Here is a 25,976-nt window from a genome sequence, read left to right as displayed (position 1 = left end):
CACGATCCACTGACAGCGAGAGATATAGGTTCTCCCCTGACCACCTGGACCGCGCAGGGGACTAGCCGCGGCCAGCAGAACCTACGCGGTCCCTGGGGCCGGGCTGTCTTAGCCGCTCACGCGTGCCCGAGTACACCCGACCCGGTTCGCGGTGCAGGCCGACGGCGCCGTGCCCTCTGGGACCTGTTGCCCCAGGGTTGGCGCTGCTGGTGGAGGGCCCAATGGACGCCAGGGCGGAGGATGTGGATTTACTCGATGGTCGCGGACGTGCGCGTCCGTGGCCAGGGGTGGCTCTTCGGCTTTGACTCGTGTCTGCGGCGCACCAGGAGAAAGAGAGAGGAAGTTGTTGGAGGAGAATAATTGCCGCAGCCAGGGCGGTGACGGCCGTTGGGGTCTGCCCCCGACGGGCCAAAACAAGGACAAGTGGCGAGGACTGGGCCTGGCGATGGCTCTGCGGGTCCGGGCGCGGCGCAAGCCCTGCTTTGTCTCCAGGTGACTGGCTGTCCAGAGCGGCGTGAGCTGCTAAGGCTTGTGTCTGGAAGGAGCACAGGGATGGGCAAGGTAGTCGGGCCAGCCGGTCCCCAAATCCTCCGGCGAAGCTGCCGCCGCCGCCACTACTACTGCCCAAGCTGCGCTGGGAGGCGAGTTTGTCAACAATCGCCTCGCCTTTGGCGGCCTGACCCGTAGGCGCCGCCCCCACCGCGGCTGCGGATTGGCTGCGGCGCGGAGCGACCGCACGCGGACCAATTGGGAGCGCGGGCACCCGGCGCCAGCGGCGCGGGGAGGTCGGCGGTGCCGGCGGCGGCGGGCGCAGAGCGCAAGGGGAGGAGCGGGAGGAGGCGGAGGATGTTCCCGGCGGCTGCGGCCGGGGCAGCGCGGGCCAGAGGCGCGGCGTGCGGAGCCGTCGGCTGCCCGGCGGAGCGCGGCGGCGGGCTGGCGGGAAGGCGCGGGCTCTGCGCTGCGCCGGGTACTCGGAACCCGAGTCCAGAGCTTTGTTTCCTGCGCTGCCTTCGTGGTGACGGTCAGGGGGCGCCGGGTCGGGGAAGGGCGCGAGCCAGACGCCCCGGGGCCCGGTCCCGGGCCCGGACGCTACGCTCTGAAGGGAAGGCGCGGACGTGAGTTTCGGCTTGATTGCCTTCTGAGGGGAGGGTCTGTGGGATGAAGGGGGTGCGCACCGGTGTCGCCTAGCCTGCGGACCTAGTTGGAGACTTTGCAGGGGTTGGCTTATCCCCCCTCCCATTTAGGGGTGTGCACCTAACGGTGCCGCTGCACCTCATAGAAGTTCTGTCTGGTTCCGTGCGGCGCGCGGTACGGGAGCGGGAGGGAGGAACCGCGGGAGGGAGGGACCACGGGCGGAGAGAGCGCCGGAGCCGGGCCGAGCCGCGCTGGAGTTACAAACTCTATTGTGACGCACTTACTACGACTGACGGCCGCTGCCAAACCTTCCCCAGACTTGCTGCCCTCAGCATTTTCGGCAAACAATGGGGCCGGAGCAGGGAACGCGGCCAGCCGCCTGCAATCGCTGCGTCTGCGCCCGCTCTTATGCTCCAGCGTCCTACCTAACGCCGGGAAGTCAGAGCCGCTGGGAGTTTCTGACTTACCCAAGTCTGTCCTGGGCAAAGAGCACACGCGAATAGACTTCAGATTAACTACTTTTCTGGAAATGCGTGTGTGTGTGCACCAGTTCCGCAAGCTGTTGACATTGTTACTGATTTTGTTTGGGGGTACGAAGTTTAATCCCACCCTCTGCCAAAAAAAAATTATACCTTTATTATTTTAGGTGCAATTTTTTTATTTGGGAGATTGTCGGAAAAGTATAGAACATGAAGTATTTGGGATTAATCCTAAGAGCTGATTTATTTTTTATTTTTTATTTTTTTTTGCTTAAAATAATCTTAGTTTTTATTTTACTTGCAGAAAAAAAGACCAAATGGCAAAGCAACCTTCTGATGTAAGTTCTGAGTGTGACCGAGAAGGTAGACAATTGCAGCCTGCGGAGAGGCCTCCCCAGCTCAGACCTGGGGCCCCTACCTCCCTACAGACAGAACCACAAGGTAATCCCGAAGACAATCACGGAGGTGAAGGGGACAGCTGCCCCCACGGCAGCCCTCAGGGCCCGCTGGCCCCACCGGCCAGCCCTGGCCCTTTTGCTACCAGATCCCCGCTTTTCATCTTTATGAGAAGATCCTCCCTGCTGTCTCGATCCTCCAGTGGGTATTTCTCTTTTGACACAGACAGGAGCCCAGCACCCATGAGTTGTGACAAATCAACACAAACCCCAAGTCCTCCTTGCCAGGCCTTCAACCACTATCTCAGTGCAATGGGTAAGCAATGCCTGGGTAAGAGGCGGTTGATGTGTGGATGGTTGAATCTGCTTGAAGGCTGTGTGTGGCATTTAAAAACCCCTTTTAAAACCCCGTAACTGATTTATTCCACGTTTTGGTGGGAATGGAGGATGTGTCAAACTATCAACCAACTTTTTTTTTTTTTTTTTGAGACGAGTCTTGTTCTGTCGCCCAGGCTGGAGTGCAGTGGTGTAATCTCAACTCACTGCAACCTCCACCTCCCGGGTTCAAGCAATTCTCTTGCCTCAGTCTCCCGAGTAGCTGGGACTACAGGCGCGTGCCACCACGCCCAGCTAATTTTTTGCATTTTTGGTAGAGATGGGGTTTCACTGTGTTAGCCATGGTAGTCTCTATCTCCTGACCTTGTAATCTGTCTGTCTCAGCCTCCCAAAGTGCTGGGATTACAGACGTGAGCCACAACGCGTGGCCCAAACCAACATTTTTACAAAGTTATTAACTTTTGTGGCAGTGATGAGTTGAGGTCCAAACATTAGCTCTCAGGTCTGCCTTCATTAAGCAAAAGTGTGTAACCACGACATGTTTTAACCACCACGCTTTACATAGTAATGACATTTTGCTTGAAAGGGAACTCATCGTTTACAGAAAATAGCTTAATAATGAAAAGTGTAAAGGAAGATGGCAATCACTTTTGAAAATGACACTTTTAAAAAAATGAACAAGTTCGTGAAAGCAGTAGCAACATAGAACCATGAAAATGGTTTGTTTTCTGCTTAAATTCCTCTTTGCACTTATTGCCCAGAGAGTTTGGACATAGTACTAATCAGATTAAGTTGTCGGTTTTTATTTCAGGGATTAAAGGCAGTTGTAGGGTTTGAACCAAGAGTGGCTAACATAAATGCCACAGAGGCCTGCAGCAAAATCATGGAAGGAACTGAGCTGGTGGAGACTGGTAAATTGGAGAGTATTTGCCCCTTCTATGTTTGGGCCACGCCTAATTGTGGCTGTGAGGACATGTGGTCTCAGGGTGGGTTTTCCTATATTGCAAGATAACCCAGGAATGCAAAATTGATGCCAGGATACCCTGTTTCAACATTGACAGCTAATTTAGATTTTGAAAACATTGTACAAGCTGAAAAGAAACATCTGCAGGCTTGATGTGGCCCTTGAACCTCCAGCAAGTGACTTTGGGTGCATACTTTGGGTAACCCTCGTGAGGGGCTGAGTCTGTGTTGATCAACTTGCTGTTTCCCACCAATGGAAAAGGTTCATGTCTTGATCAGTAGTCAGTCACATTGACCATTCGTCCAGATTAGCTTGCCATCTGTGAACAAGATAGAAGTAAGTTGGTAGAGTTATCAATTAGGAAATCCAGTACAGAGTCTATTATTGTACTTCATGATGAAGGCTAACTCAACAAACCCATCAAAGTAGACACTGGAACAAAATGACATTTCTAAATACCATCTAGCTCTGTTTTCATAGGCTTCAGTGAGGTAAATCGGGCAGGCGTTTGCCCATGTTACAGAATTGGAAAGAACCTCAGAGTGGTGGTCACTTGTCAGAGCTTGGGCACACCTGTAAAGTGGTGGGCAGAAATGACAAACATCCCAGCAGCTACACATGTTGGCTGCACATCTCCTGCCAAATGCCAGGAGGTACTTTTTTAGGGCCCCTCCTTAGGGAAAGGAGCTGGAAGTTTTATTATTGCTGTTACTACTACTCATGAACTCATTTCGGCCTTAGAAGTTCTTGGTGCTTGTAGTTTTTGTTCTACTCATGAAAATGCTCCCCCATATATGTGATCATTCTTGCTTACTATAACATCCTTGCTTACTAAATGAGTTAACAGGGCTTTATGGTGTGTATCCTGAAACACATGTACTTTAAAGACCTTCTGGAAGCTATTAGCTTTTCACACTTTCACAACAAAAGCTTCATACTTGTGGTTATTAAGCTGTTTTCTCTAACCAGGTCCCTTTCAAGCAAAATGCATACATTGGTCTCTGTAGGTGGTAGGTTAATGCATGGAAGTAGTTTCTCCTTCCCTGGAACTGGGAATAGTGGGTGAGATAGTGTATTTTTTTTTTTTTTTTTTTTTTTTTTTTGTTGAGACGGAGTCTCGCTCTGTCGCCCAGGCTGGAGTGCAGTGGCTGGATCTCAGCTCACTGCAAGCTCCGCCTCCCGGGTTTACGCCATTCTCCTGCCTCAGCCTCCTGAGTAGCTGGGACTACAGGTGCCCGCCACCTCGCCCGGCTAGTTTTTTGTAGTTTTAGTAGAGACGGGGTTTCACCGTGTTAGCCAGGATGGTCTCGATCCCCTGACCTCGTGATCCGCCCATCTCGGCCTCCCAAAGTGCTGGGATTACAGGCTTGAGCCACTGCGCCCGGCCAAGATAGTGTATTTTTTAATGTAAAGACAGGCATGAATGCTTTTTTTGGTGATAAATACTATTTTACAAGCTAATTATAAGTTAAGCACTGTTACTTGACGTGAAAGATACGGGGCTTCAAAGATCATAATCTAAATAATTATGCACAGTTAATGGTTATACCTGTAAAGTAAAGTAGTGGATCCTGAGGTATAATTTTATAGTATTAGCTACATTTCAGTAGATAGTGTGATGAAGAGTTTAATGCATAGGATTAACTGAGAAGTTACAAGGAGTTTGGTTTAAAGTTAATGTCCCGAGGTAAGTTTTCAGTGTTAAGTTTTTGGAAGATTTGTTTTGGAAGAGGATGAGTTGTGGTTGGGGGAGGAAAGAACTTAGCCAGATGTGAGTTTCTTAAATTGAAGCATAAAATTTACAATTTGTATAGTCCATAATTTTCTGTGGACATTCTACAGTCTTAGTTCATGCCTGAAGACCACTGAAATAATGCTGAGTTCATAAGTGGTTCTCTTGACATTGTTTAGTATTCTTTACTCAACCCTATCCATGAAGTTCTTCAATGAAGCTTTTGATAATTTATTGCAAAATACATTTTTCACAAAGAAGTCATTATGATTGGTTTGAACTAGTGGAACACAAATGTGAGGTTAAAAAGAGGTTCGCCTTAGCCAGGGGCTCCTTTAGCCACAAAGCAGTATTTTGCTCAGCAACTTGGGGTAGAGATCAGTGTGTCTTGAAGTTTTGTTTTTGCATCTTTGTTCTAATGAGAAAGTAAAGTCCTGTGAGGAATATATAGTAGTTACGTGTATTAATACTATTTTCATATTTTCCGTATGTCTCTCATTTTTCTGAAGACAGGTTCAAAGAATATATTTATCTGTGGGGCAACAGATACAGTTTTTTCACTTTTCCTCAATTTTAGTCTCCTTACACTCCGGGAGGATTAACTTGACAAATGATACGTTAGTGAATAACTGATGATTTTTATCAAAATCACTCACATGTGTCGGTTTACTGAGTGCCTTTTTGGATGAGTGTTTTATGCCATATGTGTTTTTAATGCAATTAAAGCGTAGTCAGTACACTGAAGTGTAGCTGGTACAATTGAAACTAAGAGTTGAGAAAAGTCAGGATATGGAGGAATGCTCCCTAGTGTCATGTTAGTAAATGTCTTAAATTTTATACTTGTTCCCTGGCACATCGGAATTCACAGATGGGAGTTAATGGCTTTCTTCTTTTTTTTTCCTCAGTGTCTTGTGGGTACTTCTCTTTTAGCTAGTAATTGTCTGACCCCTCCTTTAGTTTGTGAGCTCCCTGGGCAGGGCATAATGTCCTGCAGATGCTAGCCAGCGCCTGACAAAGAGGAGAAGCCCAGGAGGTGTTGTGAGGCAATCCACCTCTGCCTGTTAGCCTTTCCAAGGAGCAGTTTTTAACTGAGGACAAATAGTTTAAGAAAGCAGGTAGCAAGAAAAAGGTCCTGACCTCTGCTCCACCAAAATGTTTTTAATTACCTGGATCTAGCTGTAAGGTTTGCCACATAGTGGTGATAGCTAAGGTCTAGCTCAGCACTGCACAGCAGGGAAGCCACACGCGGCATTAACCACTTGACATAGGACTAGTCTGAACTGAGTTGTGCTGTCAGTGTTGATACACACTGGATTTTGAGGAAACAAAAAAGAATGCAAAATAGTTTGTTTTCGTATGGGTTACATGGTGAAATGGTATTTTAAATATATAGGTTAAATGAAGTATAAACTTGTATTGCAGTTAAAAAAAACACGAAGCATAAAATTTACCACCTAAACGATTTATTTCTAAGTGTACTGTTCAGTAGTGTTAAGGTCATTCATTTTGTTGTGCAGCCAGTCTCCAAAACTTCTTCACCTTGTAAAACAGAAACTCCGTACTCATTAAATAACTCCCCATTTCTCCCTCCCCCCAGCTTCTGACAACTGTCATTCTATTTTCTATCAATTTGACAACTTCAGGTACCTTATATAAGTGAAATTTATACAGTATTTGCCCCTCTATAACGGGCTTATTTCACTTAGCATAATGTCGTCAGGGTTTATTTATCTTGCAGAATGTCAGAATTTCCTTCCTTTTTAAGGCTGAAGGTGGTTCCATTGTGTGTATATCACATATTTCATGGATCCATTCAGCCATCAGGGACACTTGGGTTGCTTCCACTTTTTGGCTATTGTGAGTAGTGCTGCTATGAACATAGGTATGCAAATATCTTTTGGGGATTCTACTTTAAAGTTTTTTGGATATATACTTGGAAGTGGAATTGCCAGATCATATGGTAATTCTATTTTTAATTTTTTGGAGAACCATCATGCTGTTCTCCATAGAGGCTGTGCCATTTTACATTCCCACCAACAGGGCACAAGGGTTCCAATGTCTCCACATACTCACCAACACTTTTTTTTTTTCTTTTAACAGTGGTCATCCTAGAGGATGTAGGTGATACTTCATTGTGGTTTGGATTTATATTTACTAGCTTAGATTTGTATGGCCACCACCACAGTCAAGATACAGAACAACTCAACCACAGGGATTTCTCATGATACCGTTTTATAGCCACAGCCACCTCTCTCCCTCTTCCTTGAGCATCTAGTCATGCTCGTTGGTGATTAAATGTATTTTAATATTGACTTTCTCTGTTTCTACCTTTTTAAACGTGGCTACTAGAAAAATGCAAAATTAGGTCTGTGGCTGGTGTTCTGTGTCATCTCAACAGGCTGGCCTCACAGAGAGAGGAGCTGGAGTGTGCAGTGCTGCTCTAGCAAGCAAGACTTGACTTTTCCCACTCAGGGCACATCACTTCCAAGAAGCTTACTCCTTGGGTTATTTGGTTGACTTAAGAGAATGAAAGTGATTAGCCGAATCTTGTGAACATTTTAAACATTAAATGAGCATTGTCAACAGCGGCATTCTCCAGGCAAATACAGAGTTTTGTTTTACCTCTTTGTTTTACCTCTTTGAAGTCCATGGTATATTTGGACTTCAAAAAGTAGATGGTAGAGCACATGCTTCCTTAGCACCTCCAGGCTGCCTGGAGCCTCACAATAGAGATGGCTTTGAGGGAGTCCCAGCTCTGTTTCTGAAACCCCATAGTTGCTTGTTTGACACCAAGAGAAATAAGGAAACTTTTTAGGTCCTAAGTGGGAAGAGAAAGTGCTAGAAGAGAACGATATTCTTCTTTACCAGTTCCAAACACATTCATTGTTAGTTACCCAATTTTAAATTTACATCTTAAAAAAATTTTTTTTCAGATAATTATAGATTCACATACGTTTATAGGAAATAATGCAAATAAATCGTATATGCCATTCACCCAGTTTCCATAGTGGTAACATCTTGCTGAATTATAGTATGCTGTCACAACCAGCAATTTTACATTAACAGAATCCATCTACCGTGTTGAGATTTCATCAGTTTCACATGCAGTCCATTTCATGTGTCTGTGAGTGTTTACTTCTATTCAGTTTTATCAAATGTGTAGGTTTGTATGGCCAACACCACAGTCAAGTTACAGAGCAACTCCACCACAAGGATTTCTCATGATACCTTTTCATAGCCACAGCCCACCTTTTTGTCTCTTCCTTGCCCCTGATAACCACTCATCTGGTCTACATATCTGTGCTTTAGTCATTTCAAGGATGCTGTATAAGTATAATCATACTGTATGTAACCTTTTGAGATTGGCTTTTTTCACTCAGCATAATGCCCTTGAAATTAATCAGAGATGTTGTGTAACAATAGTGCCTTGTTTTTCATTGCTGAGTAGTATTCCACAGATGATGCACCACAGTTTGCTTAACTATTCATCTGTTGAAGGACACAGTGTTTGCATGTTCTGGCAAGGCCCTGGCACAGCTGGAACTCAGGGAGGATTAGAAGAAGTATTTATTGTACTTTTACTTCTCTCTTTTTTTTTTTTGTTTGTTTGTTTGTTTTTGAGACAGAGTCTCACTCTGTTGCCCAAGCTGAAGTGCACTGGTACTATCTTGGCTCACTGCAACCTCCAACTCCCAAGTTCAAGCGGTTCTCCTACCTCAGCCTCCCAAGTAGCTGGGATTACAGGCACGCACCACCACACCCAGCTAATTTTTGTATTTTTAGTAGAGATGGGTTTCACCATGTTGGCCAGGCTGGTCTCGAACTCCTGACCTCAAGTGATTGGCCCGCCTTGGCCTCCCAAAGTGCTGGGATTATAGGCGTGAGCCACCACGCCTGGCCCTACTTTTAGCATCTATGTGTTCAGTTTTAGTATATAGAAATACAGTTGATTTTTGTGTTGGCCTTCTGTTGTGCAGTTTGCTGAACTCCTTAATTCTAAGAGTTTTTCATAGATTTCCTGGGAGATCTGTATAGTTATGTGATCTGCAAATAGGGACAGTTTTATGTCTTCTTTCTGATCTGTGTACATTCTTTTTCTTGCCCAGTTGCACTAGCTAGAACTTCTAGTGTTTATGTTGACTAGGAGTGGTGAGAGCAAACATCCATACCTTGTCCCCACTCTTAGGGGGAAAGCTTTCTGTTTTTAATCATTAAATATGATGCTAAGTGTAGGTTTTATGTGAGTGCTCTTTAAAAGAATGAGGAAGTTTTAACCTGTATTCCCAGAATGCTGAGAGTTTTTGTCATAAATGGATGGTGTTAGGTTTTATAAAATGTTTCTGTATCCGTTGATGTGAGCCCGTGATGTTAATTTATGTTAACCTGTTGATATGGTGCATTCCATTGATTTGCAATGTTAAGTCTCTCTTGGATGTCTGAGACAAATCCTGCCTGGGCAGGGTCTGTAATTCTTTTCATGCACTGCTGGATTGAATTTGTCGATATTTTGTTTAGAGTATTTGCGCCTAAGTTCTTGAGAGGTGTCTGTTGTTTTCTTTTAAGACTGTCTGGTTTTTATATCAGGACCTTAATTAGTTAGAAAGGGTTCCCTCTTTTATTTTCAGGAAAAGATTGTGTAAAATTGATATTCATTCTTCTCTCAATGTAGAATTCTGTAGTGAAACCATCTAGGCCAGGATATTTTTTTGGGGGGTGGCAGGGGGCATTTAGATTATAGATTTTTTTTTTCTTAGTTTTTGTAGGACTGTTCAGGTTGTCTGTTTCTTCTCAGTTGAGTTTTGATAGTTTGTAGCTTTTGAGGAATTGGTCCATTTCTTCTAAGTTGTTGAATTTATAATGTGAAAAGCATTTGTAGTACTCCCATATTTTTAATGGATGCAGGATCTGTTGTCGTAACCCCTGCTTCATTTCTGATACTGGTAATTTGTGTCTTTTTTATCTCTATCAGTCTTTCTAAAAGTTTATCAGTTTTGATTTTTTTTAACCAGTTTTTTGTTCCACTGGTTTTTCTCTACTTTCCTATTATTAATTTTATTGTTTATTATTTCCTTCTTCTTGCTTTGTGCTAGGTAGGTTATTTTCCTAGTTTCTTGAGACGGAAACTTGGAATAGTGTTTTGAGACCTTTCCTCTCTTTTCTTCTTATTGTTTTCTCAGAAGGAAACATTTAATACATATTTACAAACAGAAACACTATCTCGGGCAGCCTCAAGATGAGATGGTAGATCCCTGCATGGTTACCCTCCAGACCCAGGGCTTATGTGCCATAGGGAAAGGGTATATATGCTTCAGAAGGGATGTACAGGACAGTTGCTTAAGGGCAGGATTTATGGTGAGATAATATGAAACTAAGGACAGGATTGACGGTAAGTACATGCTTGTACCCAAGGAACAGTAGATAAAATAGAAATCTTGGAGGCATTCCCAAAACCAGGGTTAATCAGAAGTCAGCACAGCAGATTAGCATCCAAGATGGAGTTGTTTGGCCTCCACACTCCAGCCCCCAGTCTGGCTCTTACAGTCTCATGTGCCTTGCTCTTCTGCCGTAGTCCCTGAGCCTTTAGTGGGTGTGCTTCATTTTGTATAGCTTTACCAGTAGTGTGCCTTGGCAATGGAAAAATAGATCGGGCACAGTGGGATTCCAAATGAAGGAGATTCTCAGGCTTTGACGAATCATTTGCAGTCCTCAGAATACCTTGATTCTGGTTTTCTCGGATGAAGCAAAACAAGATAAATACTGTTAATATCCACATAAGGATTATAATGAAAAAGAACATGAAGAAAATTAGAACTCAGTTCTTTAGAGACTTGTAGCTGGGAAATAATTCAGGATGCAGTTTGAATTGTAGGCAAGTAATAAAAACTCAAAAATAATGGTTAGGGCTAGAATCTGATAGCAGGTACTATAGTTGTCTTTGGAGCATGTTTTTTTCTCTCCAGTTTCCCCATTCCTATCAAGGACCAATTTATTTGCAAAATATATGTTAGTCTCGTTATATTTAGCCTGATTATTTGCCTAAAGTGCAGCAAGAAAAGTGATTGGCCATGTAGGCTCTTTTTAAGTTGGCTTTGCTGGAATTGTTTCATAAGAAATCTTAGATTGGACTTTTAGAAGCCTCCAGGCTTGAAAGCCAAGCTGAAAATTTGCCACCAAACATTGCCTGTAATACCTACAAATCGGGTGAATTCCGTTCTCCTCCAGGTCCCAAAGTATCTTGAGGTTCTTGGGCCTGTCGGAAAATGACATTCTTTGCTTATCAAAGGTCAGGAACCTTGTAAGGGAACTGTGTAGACAGGTACCAGGCCTGTCTTTTCAAGGGGCTTTTTATTCTTTAAAGCAGTCTGGTCATATCTGAAAATATGCCATTCAGTTAAAGCCTTGTAAAACAACCCATGTCTCCAATTGCATAGAGAACGTACTCTGTACAATTTTAGTTCTTTTAAATGTGTCAAGGTTTGTTTTGTAGCTCAGGATATGGTCTATTTTGGTGACTGTTACAAAAGAAAACAGATTCTTACTGAACTTATGCAAATAACTGTATTGCCATAAAATAAGAATACTCATGAGTAGTTTCCAAATTTTGGAGAACTCAGAAAGGTAAATTTTGCTCACGAAAGTATGCTTTACTCAATTATAAGCTATAAACAACTCAAAAGCAAAATGATTTTCTTCAATTAGAATGGCAGCCTTCCAAACAACGTGCTGTCCATTCTCCTTGGAACTGCCATCCACAAACCAAGCGGCCATGTCTCAGGACCAGAGATGGTGGAGTCTTACCCTCTTTCGTTTTTCTAATGTAAGCATTTATTCAGTGCTAGAAATTTGCTTTTCACCACTACTTAGCTGCATCCCATGTGTTTTGGTATGTTATGTTTTCATTTTCATTGAGTTCTCTCTCTATATTTTTAAATTTCCTTTGAGACCTCCTCTTTGACCCTAGGTTATTTAGAAGTGTGTTTTATTCCCAAATCTGTGGAGACTGTCCTGTTTTCTGTTACTGTTTTCTTTCTGATTCTATTATGGTCAGAGAGCAAATTTATACTGTTTCAGTTTTACAAATGTGTCGAGATTTGTTTTATAGCCCAGGATATGGTCTTTTGATGACTGATCCATGCTGCATGGGTACTTGAAAAAAAATCTGTATTCTGCTGCTATTGGGTAGAGTGTTCATTATGTATATATCATTCAGATCTTATTGGTTGGTTGTGTTGTTCGGTTCTTGTCTGTCCTTGCTGATTTTACTGTCTTGTTCTGTCAGTTGCTGAGAATGTGGTGCTGAAATCCCCAGCTGTTTCCTTTCAGCTGTATCAGAGTTTGCTTCATGTCTTTTGAGGTGCTGTTGTTTGGAGTTTACACATTTAAAATGTCTTCACGTTGGATCCAATCTTCTATCATTGCTGTAAAATGTACTTTAGTTGGTATTAATAGCACTTCTGCTTTTTTAACATTAATGTATTAATGTTAACATAGTATTACCTTTTTCCATCCTTTCACTTTCAGTCTGCATGTGTTGTATTTGAGGTAAGTTTTTTATATATGGCATGTCTTTAGATAAACCTGTTTTATCTGGTTTGCCAAATCTGTCTCTTACATTGTCTAGACCAGGTACATTTAAGATAAGATATATGTCTAAATGCCTTTTTATTATTTGTCTTCTGTTTCCTCTGTTCCTTGTTTCTTTTTTTGTTTTCTAACCTTCCTGTGGGTTATGCAAACATTTTCTAGGATTTCATTTTGGTTTGTTTGTGGCGTTTTGAAATATATTGCTCTGTATCATTTTCTTAGTGGTTGTTCCAGGTATTATAGTATATGTGTGGAATCTATATTCTAAGTCTGCTGGTATCAATGGTCACAGCATTCTATGACAGGAGCTGAAGAATAGAAACCTTACTTTTCTTTAGGCTCGTTTAGCCCCATTTTTCAAATATAATTGTCTAAGTTTCCTCCATGTACATTGAGCACTGAATGAGTTGGTGGTGTCATTTTTGCTTCAACCATCAAATATGATTTAAGAAAGTACTGTTGGTCTACTAATAGTCACTCCCATGTTTCTCCTTCCAATGTTCTTTCCTTTCTGAAGTTCTAAGCTTTCTTCTTTTGTCATTTCCTTTCCATTTAGAGAACTTCCTTAGTTCTTTAATGATAGGTCTGTTAGTAACAACTCCTCTGAGTTCTCCTTCCAGGAATGTCTTTATTTCCCCTTCAGTCCAGAAGGATATCTTCACTGAAGATAGAATTCGCCGTTAATGTATCTTTCAGTACTTGGAAAACATGCCACTTTCTTCAGGCCTCTATGATTTTAGATGAGAAATCCCTTGTCATTTGAACTGGTGTTCTCAACTAAGTTATGTATCATTCCTATGTGGCTGCTTTCAAGATTCTCTGTCTTTTATATTAAGAGGTTTAATTGTGATGTGTCTTGTCATGGGTTTCTTTGGGTTTGTCCTTTTTGGGGTACACTCAGCATCTTGAATCTGGAGTTTCACGTTTTATGCCAGGTTTGGGAAGTTTTCAGCCATTATGTCTTTAAATACTTTTCCAGTCCCTTCCTCTCCTTTGGAACTACGATGATAAGAATGTTAGTGTATTTGTTAGTCTTGTAAGTCCCTGAAACTGTTCATTTTTTTCCAGTATATTTTCTCTCTCTTCAGATTGAGTAAATTCTATTGATTTTGCCTCATATTCACTGATTGTTTTTAAACTTATGTTTAATTATATTTTTCAATTCTATGATTTCTGCCTGTTTCTACTAGGTAAGTTGGAAGTTCAGATTCCTCCTTGGCCTTGCTGGTACTTTCCAAGCAAAATAGGGGCCCCAGTGCACACTGCTTTATTGTGTCCAATTGTTGGGGGAGGTGTGTAAGCTTGGCTCCCTCAGCCACTGCTGACACCAGGAAGCAGGGAGACCATAGAGGGCTGCCTCACACCTTGTTTCTGCAGAGTAGAGGCCAGAACTCCCCACCAGGGGTGGGGGAGTCGGGTACAACATGCCAACCGGGCCCACTTTCCATTACCTGATTCTCCCTCTTTAATGCTGGGTCGGGGAGTTCTCTTTTGTTCTCTTTAATTAGTCAGATAGGGTGGAGACTTAGTACCCACTGGGTGCCCAGACACCCAAGGCTACGGTGGGCCCATGAACCTTGTTTTGCACTGTCTGGTTCAGTGGGTGTATGTAATGTCATGTCAACTAACTAATTCCACCTTGTGCCCACACCTTGCTGTTTAGTAGAGGTGGAAGCTTAGCTCACTGCTCACTGCTCAGCCCCACTAATGTTACCCTGGGAGGGGAGTTAGATAACTGTCCTACTAACGCTGCTCTGGCAAGGCAGCCGGATCACCTCTGCCTGCTTCTGCCGGGCAGGATCTGGGAGATCGGCCTGCTGACACCATCTGGTGGTGGAATCAGGGCACCTCTTGCGTCCCCTGGCTGGGGATGGCCTGGAAGATCAACTCCCCACTCTGGCCATGCTGTGCTGTGGAGCTGCTGCCAGGGGTGTTGTGGTTTTCCCATTGCTGTTTGGCTGGAGTAGGGCAGGAATCATGAAGTGGTTTTCTGTTGTTAGGTCACCCTCTTTTCAGTCCCTTAGCGATGGAGAAGAGGCCTCCCATGGAGCTGTTATCTACGCCTCTTGGAGAGGCGCAGTTGGAGGTTTCTTCTGCAGCATGCTGTCCAGGATACATGGGAGTGAGGAAAATGGCATACTCCCTGTCCGTCATCCCTCAAGTCCTGAGGTCCCCAGCAGCCCGTCCTATTTCCCACTTCAGTTTTCCTGGGCCTGCTGGTTGTATTCTGTCTAGGGTTGTCTGGGGTTCTGTCTCAGGTCTTCAGTTGGGAGAGGAAGGACCTGGGGAGATGGCTTCTCCACCTCAGTGGAACTAGAGATCTGCAGCTTCCTTTCAGTGTTTATGGTGACTATTTGTCTTAGTCCCTTTGAGCTGCTCTGAAGGAATACCTGAGACTGGGTGGCTTATAAACAACAGAATTTTATTTCTCACAATTCTGGAGGGCGATAAGTCCAAGACGAAAGCAGGTTTAGTGTGTGAGGTGAGGGCCACTTAGACGGCACCTTCGAGCTGTGTCCTCGAGTGATAAAAAAGGTGAGGGTTTCTCTGGGGTCTCTTTTGTGAGATCTCTAATCCCATTCCAATGGCCCCACCTCCTAACACCCATCACCTTCAAGGTCAGGTTTCAGCGAGAGTTTTGGGAGGATGTAGCATTCATACCATAGCAGTATCAATTGGCTCTGACTGCAAAGACTACTCTGAATTTTAGAAGTTACTTCTTTCACTCTTTCTTTTTACTCTCTATATGGAATAACAGACTTACAATGATGGAAAGATATTTAGCTGTGATCCAGGCTGCCTTTTTCAGATGATAACCATAATATCTATTGCTGTAACTCTACTGTGTGTGACTCTCGTGGTGTGCCCATAGGGCGTGCTCTGTGCTGCTTTCAAACATCACTCCTGAAAATGTCTGGGTAACCCAAGTCCGATTTTACATGCCTTAGGGGGGACTTCTTACTAAAGATTCTGACTTGTTTTATATTTAGGGTACTTGTGGTAGGTTTAGAGATGTACACCTAATTGCCAACTGATTGCTGTACATTCTGATGCCTTGCTGCTTGACCTACTTTAAAACCATTAAATCTGATCATTGGCCCAGTTTCCACATACCCCATGTCTGTGGTCATCCTGCCTGTCACAGGACTCGCTATGAACCACCACCTCTCCCTACCCGTCTCCACCTCCCACACCAGAATTAAGTTGTCTCCATTCCTTCTTTGTTAGGCCAGCCTCAGTCTCTCGATGTATTCCTCATGTGATGACATTTCTAGCCTAATCCACCTCTGGTCCCTGCTCAGTCGATGGCTGAGACTGGTGGAGCATCTGACCTCAGACTGCCTTCCTTCTCTGCAAGTCTCATCACACTGTGGACAGAAGCCAAACACCTGTCCTTGGAGACCTCACAGGCTTGCTCCTGGGCTGGATGTAAGCTCTGTGCATTGCAGGTACAGAGCAGAAGACGTAACATTCCCTTTTTTTTTTTTCAGGAAGTGCTAGCAGAAACATACATGCAAGGGGGTTCATCACAGCATTGTTTATACAGCCAAACGACTGTCCTTGGTCCTCTAATGGAAGGGGAGAATCTACATTATTCTGCCTTTTTTGTTTGGCAGACTGGTACTGTCTTCATGGTGTTAAAAAGAATAATGGCATAGGGGAAATGCCTGTTTGCCTGATGTTAAGTTTTAAAAAACTGCAAGATTATTTATGATAGTCTAGTTTAGTATTAAAGAAGTTCATTGGCATGTCAAAAATATAAGAATACGTTAAACTGTCAGTAGTGGGTATTGTTGTATTCTGGTTACAGGTGGTCTTTTCTCCCTTTTTTCTTTCACCCAGGGTGGTGCAGTGATCTCAGCTCACTACACCCTCCACCTCCCAGGTTCAATCGATTCTCCTGCCTCAGCCTTCCGAGTAGCTGGGATTACAGGCACCCACCACCACGCCCGGCTAATTTTTGTATTTTTAGTAGAGACAGGGTTTCACTATGTTAGCCAGGCTGCTCTCGAACTCGTGACCTCAAGTGATGTGCCCACCTCAGCCTCCCAAAGTGCTGAGATTACAGGTGTGAGCCACTGCTCCTGGCCACAGGTGGTCTTTTCTGTGTGCCTTTGTGTATGTATGCAATTGTCATAACTAGTATTATGTTTATAATCAGAACAAATTTAGTAAATAATACTTATTAAAACTTTGGCTGTTTATAATTTTAATCTTTGTCTTTGGCATTCCCAGCAGCCTGTCACTGGGCATGCGTACCTTGTTTGTGTGATTCAGTGTTAACCGTTATGTCTTTTGCATTGGTAAACACTTTGTCCAGGCTGATCAAGCTTTGGTCCCATCAGGACCATCACCGAAAGTACTCCGGGTGAACATTTGCCCCCTAATTTACTCTTTTGGGGTCTGCCTTGTTTTTTGCAAAGTGAGTAATCTTTCAAGGAACATCTCCATCGGGCAGGATCATGGGATTTGGTACTGGCAGGTTGCTCTTGGTAGCTGTCTCCCCCACAGGCTGCCCTTGGGTCTGGAGCAGGTTTTAGGTCCAGTCCTGCCCACCCTCCATGGAACCTGGGTGGAGCAGTGAGTCTATCTGAGCTTCAGCTTCTTCAGCCATCAAGTGAGTTCATAGTGCTCACCTCTGAGGGTCATGGGGAGTTTTTCCATAAGCAAATCGACAGAAAGCGCCTGGTGGAAACTCACACAGGAATCTTCCCTTGCCCCTCAATGAGCCCTCAGCCCTGAGGTTAGTGAGCATGACTGTAATGAAGTGCTCTGTACTGCTCTCCGTGAAAAGGAGTTGTCGTTCCAGGAGTATAGGAAACTTCTAGGGAAGTGAATTCATCTGGAAATGCTACTACAATTCTAATCCCCTGGGTCCCAGAACAAACAAGCAAGCAAAAAAGAACATCTTTTCTAGAAACTGGCCTGGAGGGGTTGGGAAGAGGAGGTCTGAATCACCGCTAACCTGCCAGTGAACCGAACATCACCCGAGAAGAACCTCAACTTCTTGGGTAAATCATGGAGAGACATCTGGAAACCTGCCCCACCCCCAGCTCTCTCTGAATTGGGGCTGAGTTGGGGACACCTGCTGGAGACGGCCCATTTGATTTGGCAGAAACTTGACTATAGTTCAAAATGTGTCTTGAGACGTGAGACATAGACTCAAGTACTTTTTCTTGCAATCCAAGCTTATGTACTTTTTCCCAAAATAAGGGGTACATTGGTTGCTCGTTGATTTAACCTTAGGAGTGTTCATTGTGTGAATGAAATCAAGACTCCTACAACTGCTTTTTCCTTCTTTTCCCTGAGGTAATTAAACTCCTTTAGTGAGAAGGCAATTAAACAGACTATTGGCCATTGATAATCAAAATGTTGGTATTTCTAAGTGAGTGAGTTATGGATCCTTCTTGGTAAGCTTTTTTCACACACTATGAGGTAGCAGAAGTAAACAGTCAGTATAAACAACGTTTGCCCAGTTTAACCCGTTTGTAAGAGGCCAGGCCTTCGTGGTTTTAAGTATTTGCTTAGAATGAATTTGTTTCCCCAATGTCCTCTGGGAAACCAAAATGTGCTTTGTATTTTCTCTTCTCTGCCTTGGACTAGATCCACATGATTCGTGAGTAGAGTTGTGGTTTGCGAAGACAGGTGTGGCAAGAAATAGCCTTGAGACAGGGCTGCTGGCATGCAGCTCTCCTCCTGTTCTGCCTTTCTGTGTGGACCACGAGGCAGGAGTGTGGGCTTCCCATGGAGCATGTCTCCCTTTGAGTCACACATCTGCGCTCACAGTCATTGCCAGCCAGTCGACTGCAAGTGCTGTGTCTGCAAACCTTGCAGTGGGGACTTGACATTGCTTTCAGAGTGAGGAAACTGAACTTGGGGATTTGAACATGAGTCTGGGCTGTGCTTAGTGTTGGAGCCCCAGGTTGAACTTGGGTCTTTGGTGCTGGCAGACTGCCCTCTGCACAGTACATAATGCTTGCTTTAGTTTGGACTTCCCTTTCTTAGGAGTGAAATGGTTTTGAAGCTAAAATTAAAAAAAAAAAATCATTTCAAGCTGATAAGAGTGTGTGTGTTAAATGGAAACACGTTCAATGTAAGGATTTCAGCTATTTGAATTACCTTGGGGCCTTTTCTCCCCAAAATATATTGTATTACTGGGTCATAACATGCTTCCCATTCCAGTTCCTAAAACATTTTACTATTAGCAATTTATAGAAGACTTAAGGAGTGGTTGGATACTTTTTTTTTTAAAGAAGGCAGCTTAAGTGGATGCAATCTGATTTTCTGTTAGGCATGTGCATCTGCAAAGGTGTCTGAGGTGAGCCAAGCTCAATAACCTGATCTGTTGAGTGAGTTACTTTTCTGTGGGATTAAGTGTGGTGGAGAAAAGACTAAAAGTGTATTTTCTTGTTGATTTGTCTGTTATTTGGTCCCTTGAGAAAGACATTAACCTGAAGTAGTCTAGTAGTGAATTCTGAATAGATACAATGTTAGTATATGTGTGAGTTTACACCTCATTTTTACTGATACTTGAGCATAAATTCTACTAAATTAGTCAAAGCAACTTACCAACTTAAGAAAAAGTTTGATACATAGCATGAGTGCAATATTTGTTGATTTGAAGATACTCTCATTGGCATTTAATGCAATATATGAGTGCCAGCAGGCCCTTCTCTTTTCACTTGGATTTCACCAGTGTGCTCATTTGGAGCTTAGAACTCTGTCCTCTGCAAAGAAAGCCTGGCATACACTGTAGAAGGTGTTGACTCATCTTTGTGTTCCTCTGCTCCTCTAGTGTAAGGTGTGGAGTGGGAGGTTCCAGCAGGTGACCCAGCCCAGCCTTAGTCCTCCCATAGGCCTGTTAACAGCCCTGGGGCAAATGCCTCAGCCTGCCTGGAAATCTCAGTGTTAGGGCCACGGCCCTTTCGCGGTGGTCACAGCAGTGTGGGGAGTTGGTGCCTATGGGGAACTGGCCTACATTGAGTTAGAACAATCCCAATTCTTGTGGGTTTGTTTTGGTTTTTTGTTTTTGAGACGGAGTTTTGCTCTTGTCGCCCAGGCTGGAGTGCAATGGCGCGCGATCTCAGCTCACTACAACTTCCACCTCCCAGGTTCACGCGATTTGCCTGCCTCAGCCTGCTGAGTAGCTGGGATTAGAAGCAGGTGCCACCACGCCTGGTGAATTTTTGTATTTTTTTTAGTAGAGATGGGTTTCCACCATGTTGGCCGGTCTGATCTCAAACTCCTGACCTCCAGTGATCTGCCGGCCTCAGTCTCCCAAAGTGCTGGGATTATGGGTGTGAGCCACTGCACCTGGCCAGAACAATCTCAATTCTATCTGTATCACACAGTGTGTTTCTCGTCTAGGATACAGACTCACTGGGTAGCAGCTGTGTCTGCCCTGGAAAGTGGGGGCATCGGCGGGGAGGAGGAGGAGGAGTAGGAGGAGGAATGTGTGAACCCAAACACATGGAAGACCTTCAAAAGCACCAGAACACAGTCTTTCAGCACAGAATTCTATACATCCTTAACTTGCACTTGTGCTAAGGAAGACTTTACCTCCCGTTCTTTTCCTTCTGTGACAAAAAAGTCATCTGTCTGGGAAGACACGGCACAATTTATTTATACAACATTTTTGTGGTTTACAGATGAGGCCACTGGATCCTCCCTCGGAATTGCCCTTCATAGGGAAGTTCAGTAGCTGCTCGAATGGTTAGCATAATCAAGGTGAAAAGTTTTCCTTTTTATTCAAAGTGGGATAAAAAGAAGCAGCTGCCTTTTGTGACTTTAAGTGAGAAGCTTTCATTATGTCTCAGCTCTACAGTGTGTTATCAGTAATCATACCTGTGTTAAGTTGTACTTCACTTTGTATATCACCATTGTAAGTTTTAACCATGTACATAAAATTGATAGGCTTTTTCCATTTTTGTTTTAAAAACTGCCAAAGGTGTAGCTTTTTAGGATTCTGTTTTTGCTCTTATTTGTGAGCTGAGTCTTGGTCTTTCTTATGTCGGAGGTGAAAACAAGAATACTTGAGACTTTAATGTGAGTTTAGGAGAAAAGATGTTAATCACCAGTTTCCTGCTACTGGTTTTAAATTTCATAGAGGAAGCCACACTGATTGTGTCATCAGAAATTCTTACATTTTTAGTTTAAATTCTCATCTCCCGCCCCTGTTGCCCAGATCTGGTTTTTTGGCTGGAAACAACTTACAGTAACTTCAAATTAAGCATTTTAATTCTAAAGAATGGTCTTAAGTGAACCATTGTAGATAGTTTTCTTATGGGGAAATAAATTGGATAGTTTACCTTGTCAGTAGAAGAAATATAGGGGTTTGTGTTTTTGCACTAAAGTAAGTTCAGGGTTGGTCTTCTTTTAGCTGTCCTTAGTTTTGGGATTATTTTTGTTTTTCAGAATAAAATGGCACAGGTCAGGGATTATTTTTGTTTTTCAGAATAAAATGGCACAGGTCAGACACTTTTAATCCCCTGAAAGTAATCTAAAGCTATAGAAATGGAGTTGCAGCTGTCCCAGAGACAGACTGGGACAAAGGTTGGTGTGGAAAAACTAAGGAGCAGTAGCAGTATTCAGTGTCCTGTGTCCTTCCCCAGCAGAACACTAGCAGAACACCGAGGGCAGAGAACACTGACACACGCTATTCAGAGCAGCGATTTCAGGAGCACACCAAGGCGGGGCCCGTGGTCAAGGGGCTTCCCAGGGGATGTCATAAAAGGCACATGGAAAGAACTGGTTTAGGACCAGATTTGGCACAGGTTCACTGACAAAAAGTGGGGTGGTGATTGAGAGGGATCATAGATTTCCTTTATAGTCACAGGGGCGGAATCAAGATTGAGGTGGGGCTTAGAAGGGAACATTTCAATTCCCTATGAGGAATAACTTTGTAGCACTCGGTGTTCTTCAGCGAGGACAGCCGTGCCTTAGGAAATGTGGTTCTGTCCCAGGAAGTGGGCACATAGGCTGGGAGTCTTAGAGGGCTCCTGCCCAGGTCTCCCACATGGTGCAAGATGCTGGGCTTCTGTCATGACTCAGCTGGGGATGTCCTTGAACATAGGAATCACACACAGCTCAGTCTGGGTTTGTTCCTGGCTTGTCTCCAGCTGCTAGTAAATATGTTAATATGTGTGTCGGGGACAGCTCTGGTGACATGGATAATTAGAATTCTTCTGATGTTGAATGAGAAATGAGTAAAAAGGCATAACACATTAATCTTAATGTCTTTAGACTTGTGTTTTTATTATAAGGGACAGATAATAGTGAAAGAGGGAAAAAATCTCATGAACACTAGTTTCCAGACTTCTGTCCAATTTCACAGCCTTGGTTTACTGTCAGTTTCCAAATGATCAGGCTGGAAATTGATGAAAGCTGTTTCTTTTGACCATGGCCCCATAAAGGTAGTGGGCAGTGCACGTTGAAAGAGTAAGTATGAAAACACTGGCCTCATCTCATAAACTTTATTATTGATAGTATTTTATTCCAGCAGCTGTTTTTGAAGCACCGTCTTGAATTCATGTGACTGCCCAGGCTTTTGACACAAATGTGTTCCAGGGAGACAGATTGAGGAAACTTTGAGTACTAATCCTGTCACTTTATTTCTCATAACTTTTATTTTCATCCAGTGGCTCAGCGGAATTGATTGGGATTGCCAAAAAATAGAATGATACAAGTGAGAAATAGACCTGGAGGGAGGTGTGTGTGTGTCGTTGGTTTCTTGCTTATTTTATTTCCGAGAACCATCAGAGTTGAGGATTTCAACTGTTATTCTGATAGCATTTACCGCAAACCCTGATGGCAGGTGCTGTCCTTTGCCTTATAGCTAACTGGGACTAGAAATAGTTCCATCACCCAGGTGGGTCTCATAAGGAAACATTAGTGGGCTGGTCTGTTGCATCCCTCCTCTTGTAAGCTTTGGATAACTCTGAATTTAGAAAGAGATTTCTGAAGATATTTAAAGAAGGAGACTTACAGAGTTGAATAAACATCCTGGAATTTTTCTTTCTCTAAATGAATGTCAGCTTCAGAGAGCCCACCTGCAGACAGAGGCAGTGTCTCCTCTAAACATTTTCGGAGTAGCTCTTGGAATTGGTTTAAAGCTGGTTTCAGACTCCACAAAGAAATGGCCCTTTACAGGATCCTTTATTGCTTTCGGTGGTTAAAGCAGAATCTGTCCAGAGAGTAAAGGTAGACAGCCCTGCAATGTCTGAAGGACAGGCCTTCTTTCTCCTCACAGCCCTGCAAGTCCCCGGCTGTGCCTGGCTGTTTCCCACAAGTGCCAGACAGAATGTGCACTTTTTGACAAAGTATGTTCTATTCTGTGTGTAAAATCCTCTCTCAGTTCTGAGTTGAATATCGATTCAAAGCTTAATTCACGCTGATTACTTGAAAATCTAATCTTGATTCTACCCGAGTGTTTGTAGATATCTGAACATCTGGAAACAGTACAGAGTGAAGCGTTCCCGTGAGTTTTAATTTGGTTTCTGGTACTACACTTGAAACTCCAGTAATGATAAGACGGGAACTAAAACAGCAGCTGTCCCTCGGAAATGAGGGTCACACCAACCTCGTTCCCAGACTGAGGCGCAGTTGAGAATGCTTATGTGTGGCATGCGCCTGCCGCCCAGTACGCACACCTGAGTCATTAGATGTCATTTTATGGCATCGTCACAGAGAACGACTGGGTTTTGGAGAGAGAATGTCATAATGTGACTTCATTTCCTTGGAGCACTGAAGTAGAGACTTTTGGAGTAGCAGCTCTTGGACATTAAAGAGAAATCAGAAAGTTTAGCCTGACTGATACAGAGCTCATTATGAATTGACAATCTCTCTTTAAAAAAAATAAATTTCCTGCCGTGGCTGCTGGCGCTACAGAAAGTCCTTTGTGAAAGCCCCAGCCTGATTTCACTATCAACCACTTAACCGCGGTATTAATTTTTCAGTTGTTGAACTTTTAAGATTTTAAATTACTTTGAGTTTAAAAATAGTCTGTTGCTGAGCCAGAATAGTTTGTTAAGAAACATGCATCTTTGAGTACAACTGAAGTTCCTTGGTGTTGGAAAATGCCCTCCCCGCTCCCCCAAAAATGGATTAAGAATACTTCATGGTATTTTCCATAGGAAATAATGTTACTAGTAAGTTCTGGACTTCAAAACATGATTTCTAAGAAGTTTGAAGATTCAGCGGGCACACTTTTGGCAAAAATTGCTTGTATCTGACACATTGCATTATAAAAGTTTTGATTAGTGGGTTTTTTTTTAAACAAGAGAAAGAAAACATGGATCTGCCTCGGAAGTCCCCTCTGCCTGAGTCTGCTGCTTGCAGGATTGGAGCTTTTGCTGTAGATTGCAGCTTTGGAGCTGCTTTACCTCGAGAGCACTTTATATTTTATTGTGCTTTAAAAAAAAAAAAATTAGTGCCGGGTTTATGGAGTGAAGTGCTTTCATAAATGCTGAAACTACCTTTTCTGTGGGTAAAAATGCACCTCATCAGAATTTCCCCTTTGAAGAATTTTTTATGTTCACGTAAAATTGCCAAGTTAAAAATTTGATCTTCCTACGGAGTAAGAGCTTTCATTTCAAATAAAGCCATTTTATTGACCAGGTATCAACATTTATGATGGTCAGACACCTTGCAGATAGCAAAATAAAATATTTATGCTTGGTACTTACTTTCCTTATAAACTAGAAATGTCAACCCAGGCTATCTTTTTGATAGCTTGAATATGTTAGGATGGGAGGAATTGGGTTGAGTATCCAGGTAAGATTCCAGGAGTGAGGGTGGAGCAACGTGTGTTTGGAGATTTCTGTATCCCAAACCCCACGGGCTCCAGGCACACTTTTGGAGGACCATTCCGGTGGATCCCTTTGCCATCGTGGTGGCAAAGCAAACCGATGCTAAAGGAAATAAACTTAATTCTCATGCTGATCAGTGCCACTGTGGGGCTTCCAGACCCCATTCATTTGTTCTGGTGGATGTCATGTGGTGTGAGACTCACTAACATTAAATTAGTGATGAAGTTGAAGAGACGCTTACTCTATCCCCATAGAAGGTATTTTGTCACTTAAGAAATAATTGAACTTTATGTTGCCCTGTATTAACAGATTAAAACTACCCTTTTAAAATCTAGGAATAGGGCTAAAGTAGTCAAAATAAGAGTTTTTGTCATGTAGCCTTCATAGCCATGTACTACTGTGTGCATACTAGCTAGGTTTTACTGCAGGATGTTTGCCATTACTTTTAGGTTTATAATTCAAGAAATAACTATATTTGCTTCTCAAAAAAAAAAAACGCTGGCTTTTTAAAAAAAAGTGATAGGTGCTAGTTAGAGTAGCCCCTACAGATCAGTCTTTTTTGCAAAGTGAATTTATAGTATCTATTTCCATAATAACTTTTTAAAATGACACCTAAGTACATACAGTTCATAGCTGTCTTAGTAATCTGTAGCTGTTGCCAATTCCAGTGTATGCAATTCCAGTGTAAGCCTAGTCTCTAAACCATTATCTTTGGTTAATACAACTCTCCTAACTCTGAAATGCTAAAGATAATGTCTCAGGGCTCCAGGGCATTGCCACGGTTTCTTACCTTTTGTCCACCAGGGTCTGGTTGGGAAACCATCTGCATCAGAGTTGCTTAGGGACCTGTAAGAGTACAGCCTCCTGTATCTGACATACACACACACACACACACACACACACACACACATCCTCCATTTCTCCCTGCCAGAGCTTAGGGATGTGTTTATATCCATGAATTTATTTAGGCTAATTAATGTTAACTACTGAACTTTTCTTTTTGTACAAGAAACAGGCCATTTGCTTATTCGCTTCTGCCAAAGCCAGCAGGGCATTTATCTCTTAAGATGAATAAGTTGAAATTGGCTAACTTTTTAAAAGCTCCTACCTGCTGGCTATGTTGAATGCATTCACTAAGTGCTACTTTGATAGGTTGGCTTCTGACAGACACTGCCCCTTTGATGGTATTTGGTGGTGTTTGCAATTACCAGCCCAAGCACAAGCCATGGAAGCTTCTAAACCACAGACACAAGTCAAGGTGTTAAAGAGAATCCAGTGGACTTTATTTACGAGTTGGGGGAAATTGATGGGGGGAGTTATTTTTGTTTTGTCTTATAAAAAGTATAAAATATGTCTCCTTGTCCCAAAGAAATTGAGCACTTAGTTGAAATCAAGTGGTTAATCCACAAGAAGGTAAGCCCTGTGGGAGCAGGGCATGGCCTCTGTTGTTGCTATACCCAGAGCACCTCCTAGAACAATGTCAGGCATGTGAGTGTTTGTGTTTGTTGAGTGGATTTGTGAATATCATTGATGTATTAAGTATCG

General features: G+C 43.2%; 1 protein-coding gene across 11 annotated transcripts in view; it reads left to right on the top strand.

The window, feature by feature from the left end:
* BCL2L11 (BCL2 like 11) overlaps window positions 1–25,976 on the top strand; it is a 47,209-nt gene that overhangs the window by 760 nt on the left and 20,473 nt on the right. For 2 of the 11 annotated variants that reach the window (XR_004428257.1, XM_033175469.1), the window contains exons 1-2: window positions 788–1,115; window positions 1,918–2,054. Coding sequence is in view for 9 of the 11 variants with exons in the window: in XM_033175469.1 (XP_033031360.1) it covers window positions 847–1,115; window positions 1,918–2,054 (406 nt within the window). In the remaining 2 variants the exon portion in view is untranslated. Of the gene's footprint in view, window positions 1–786; window positions 1,120–1,421; window positions 1,725–1,917; window positions 2,325–25,976 lie in introns of those variants that run through there. The other 9 variants (XM_033175470.1, XM_033175471.1, XM_033175468.1 and 6 more) reach the window with 8 other exon arrangements.

The sequence above is a fragment of the Trachypithecus francoisi genome, unplaced genomic scaffold (assembly GCF_009764315.1).
Source record: "Trachypithecus francoisi isolate TF-2019V2 unplaced genomic scaffold, Tfra_2.0 Lachesis_group17, whole genome shotgun sequence".
Taxonomy (NCBI): Eukaryota; Metazoa; Chordata; class Mammalia; order Primates; family Cercopithecidae; genus Trachypithecus; species Trachypithecus francoisi.
Note: the sequence above shows the minus strand (reverse complement) of the source record. Positions and strands in the feature narration are given on the sequence as shown.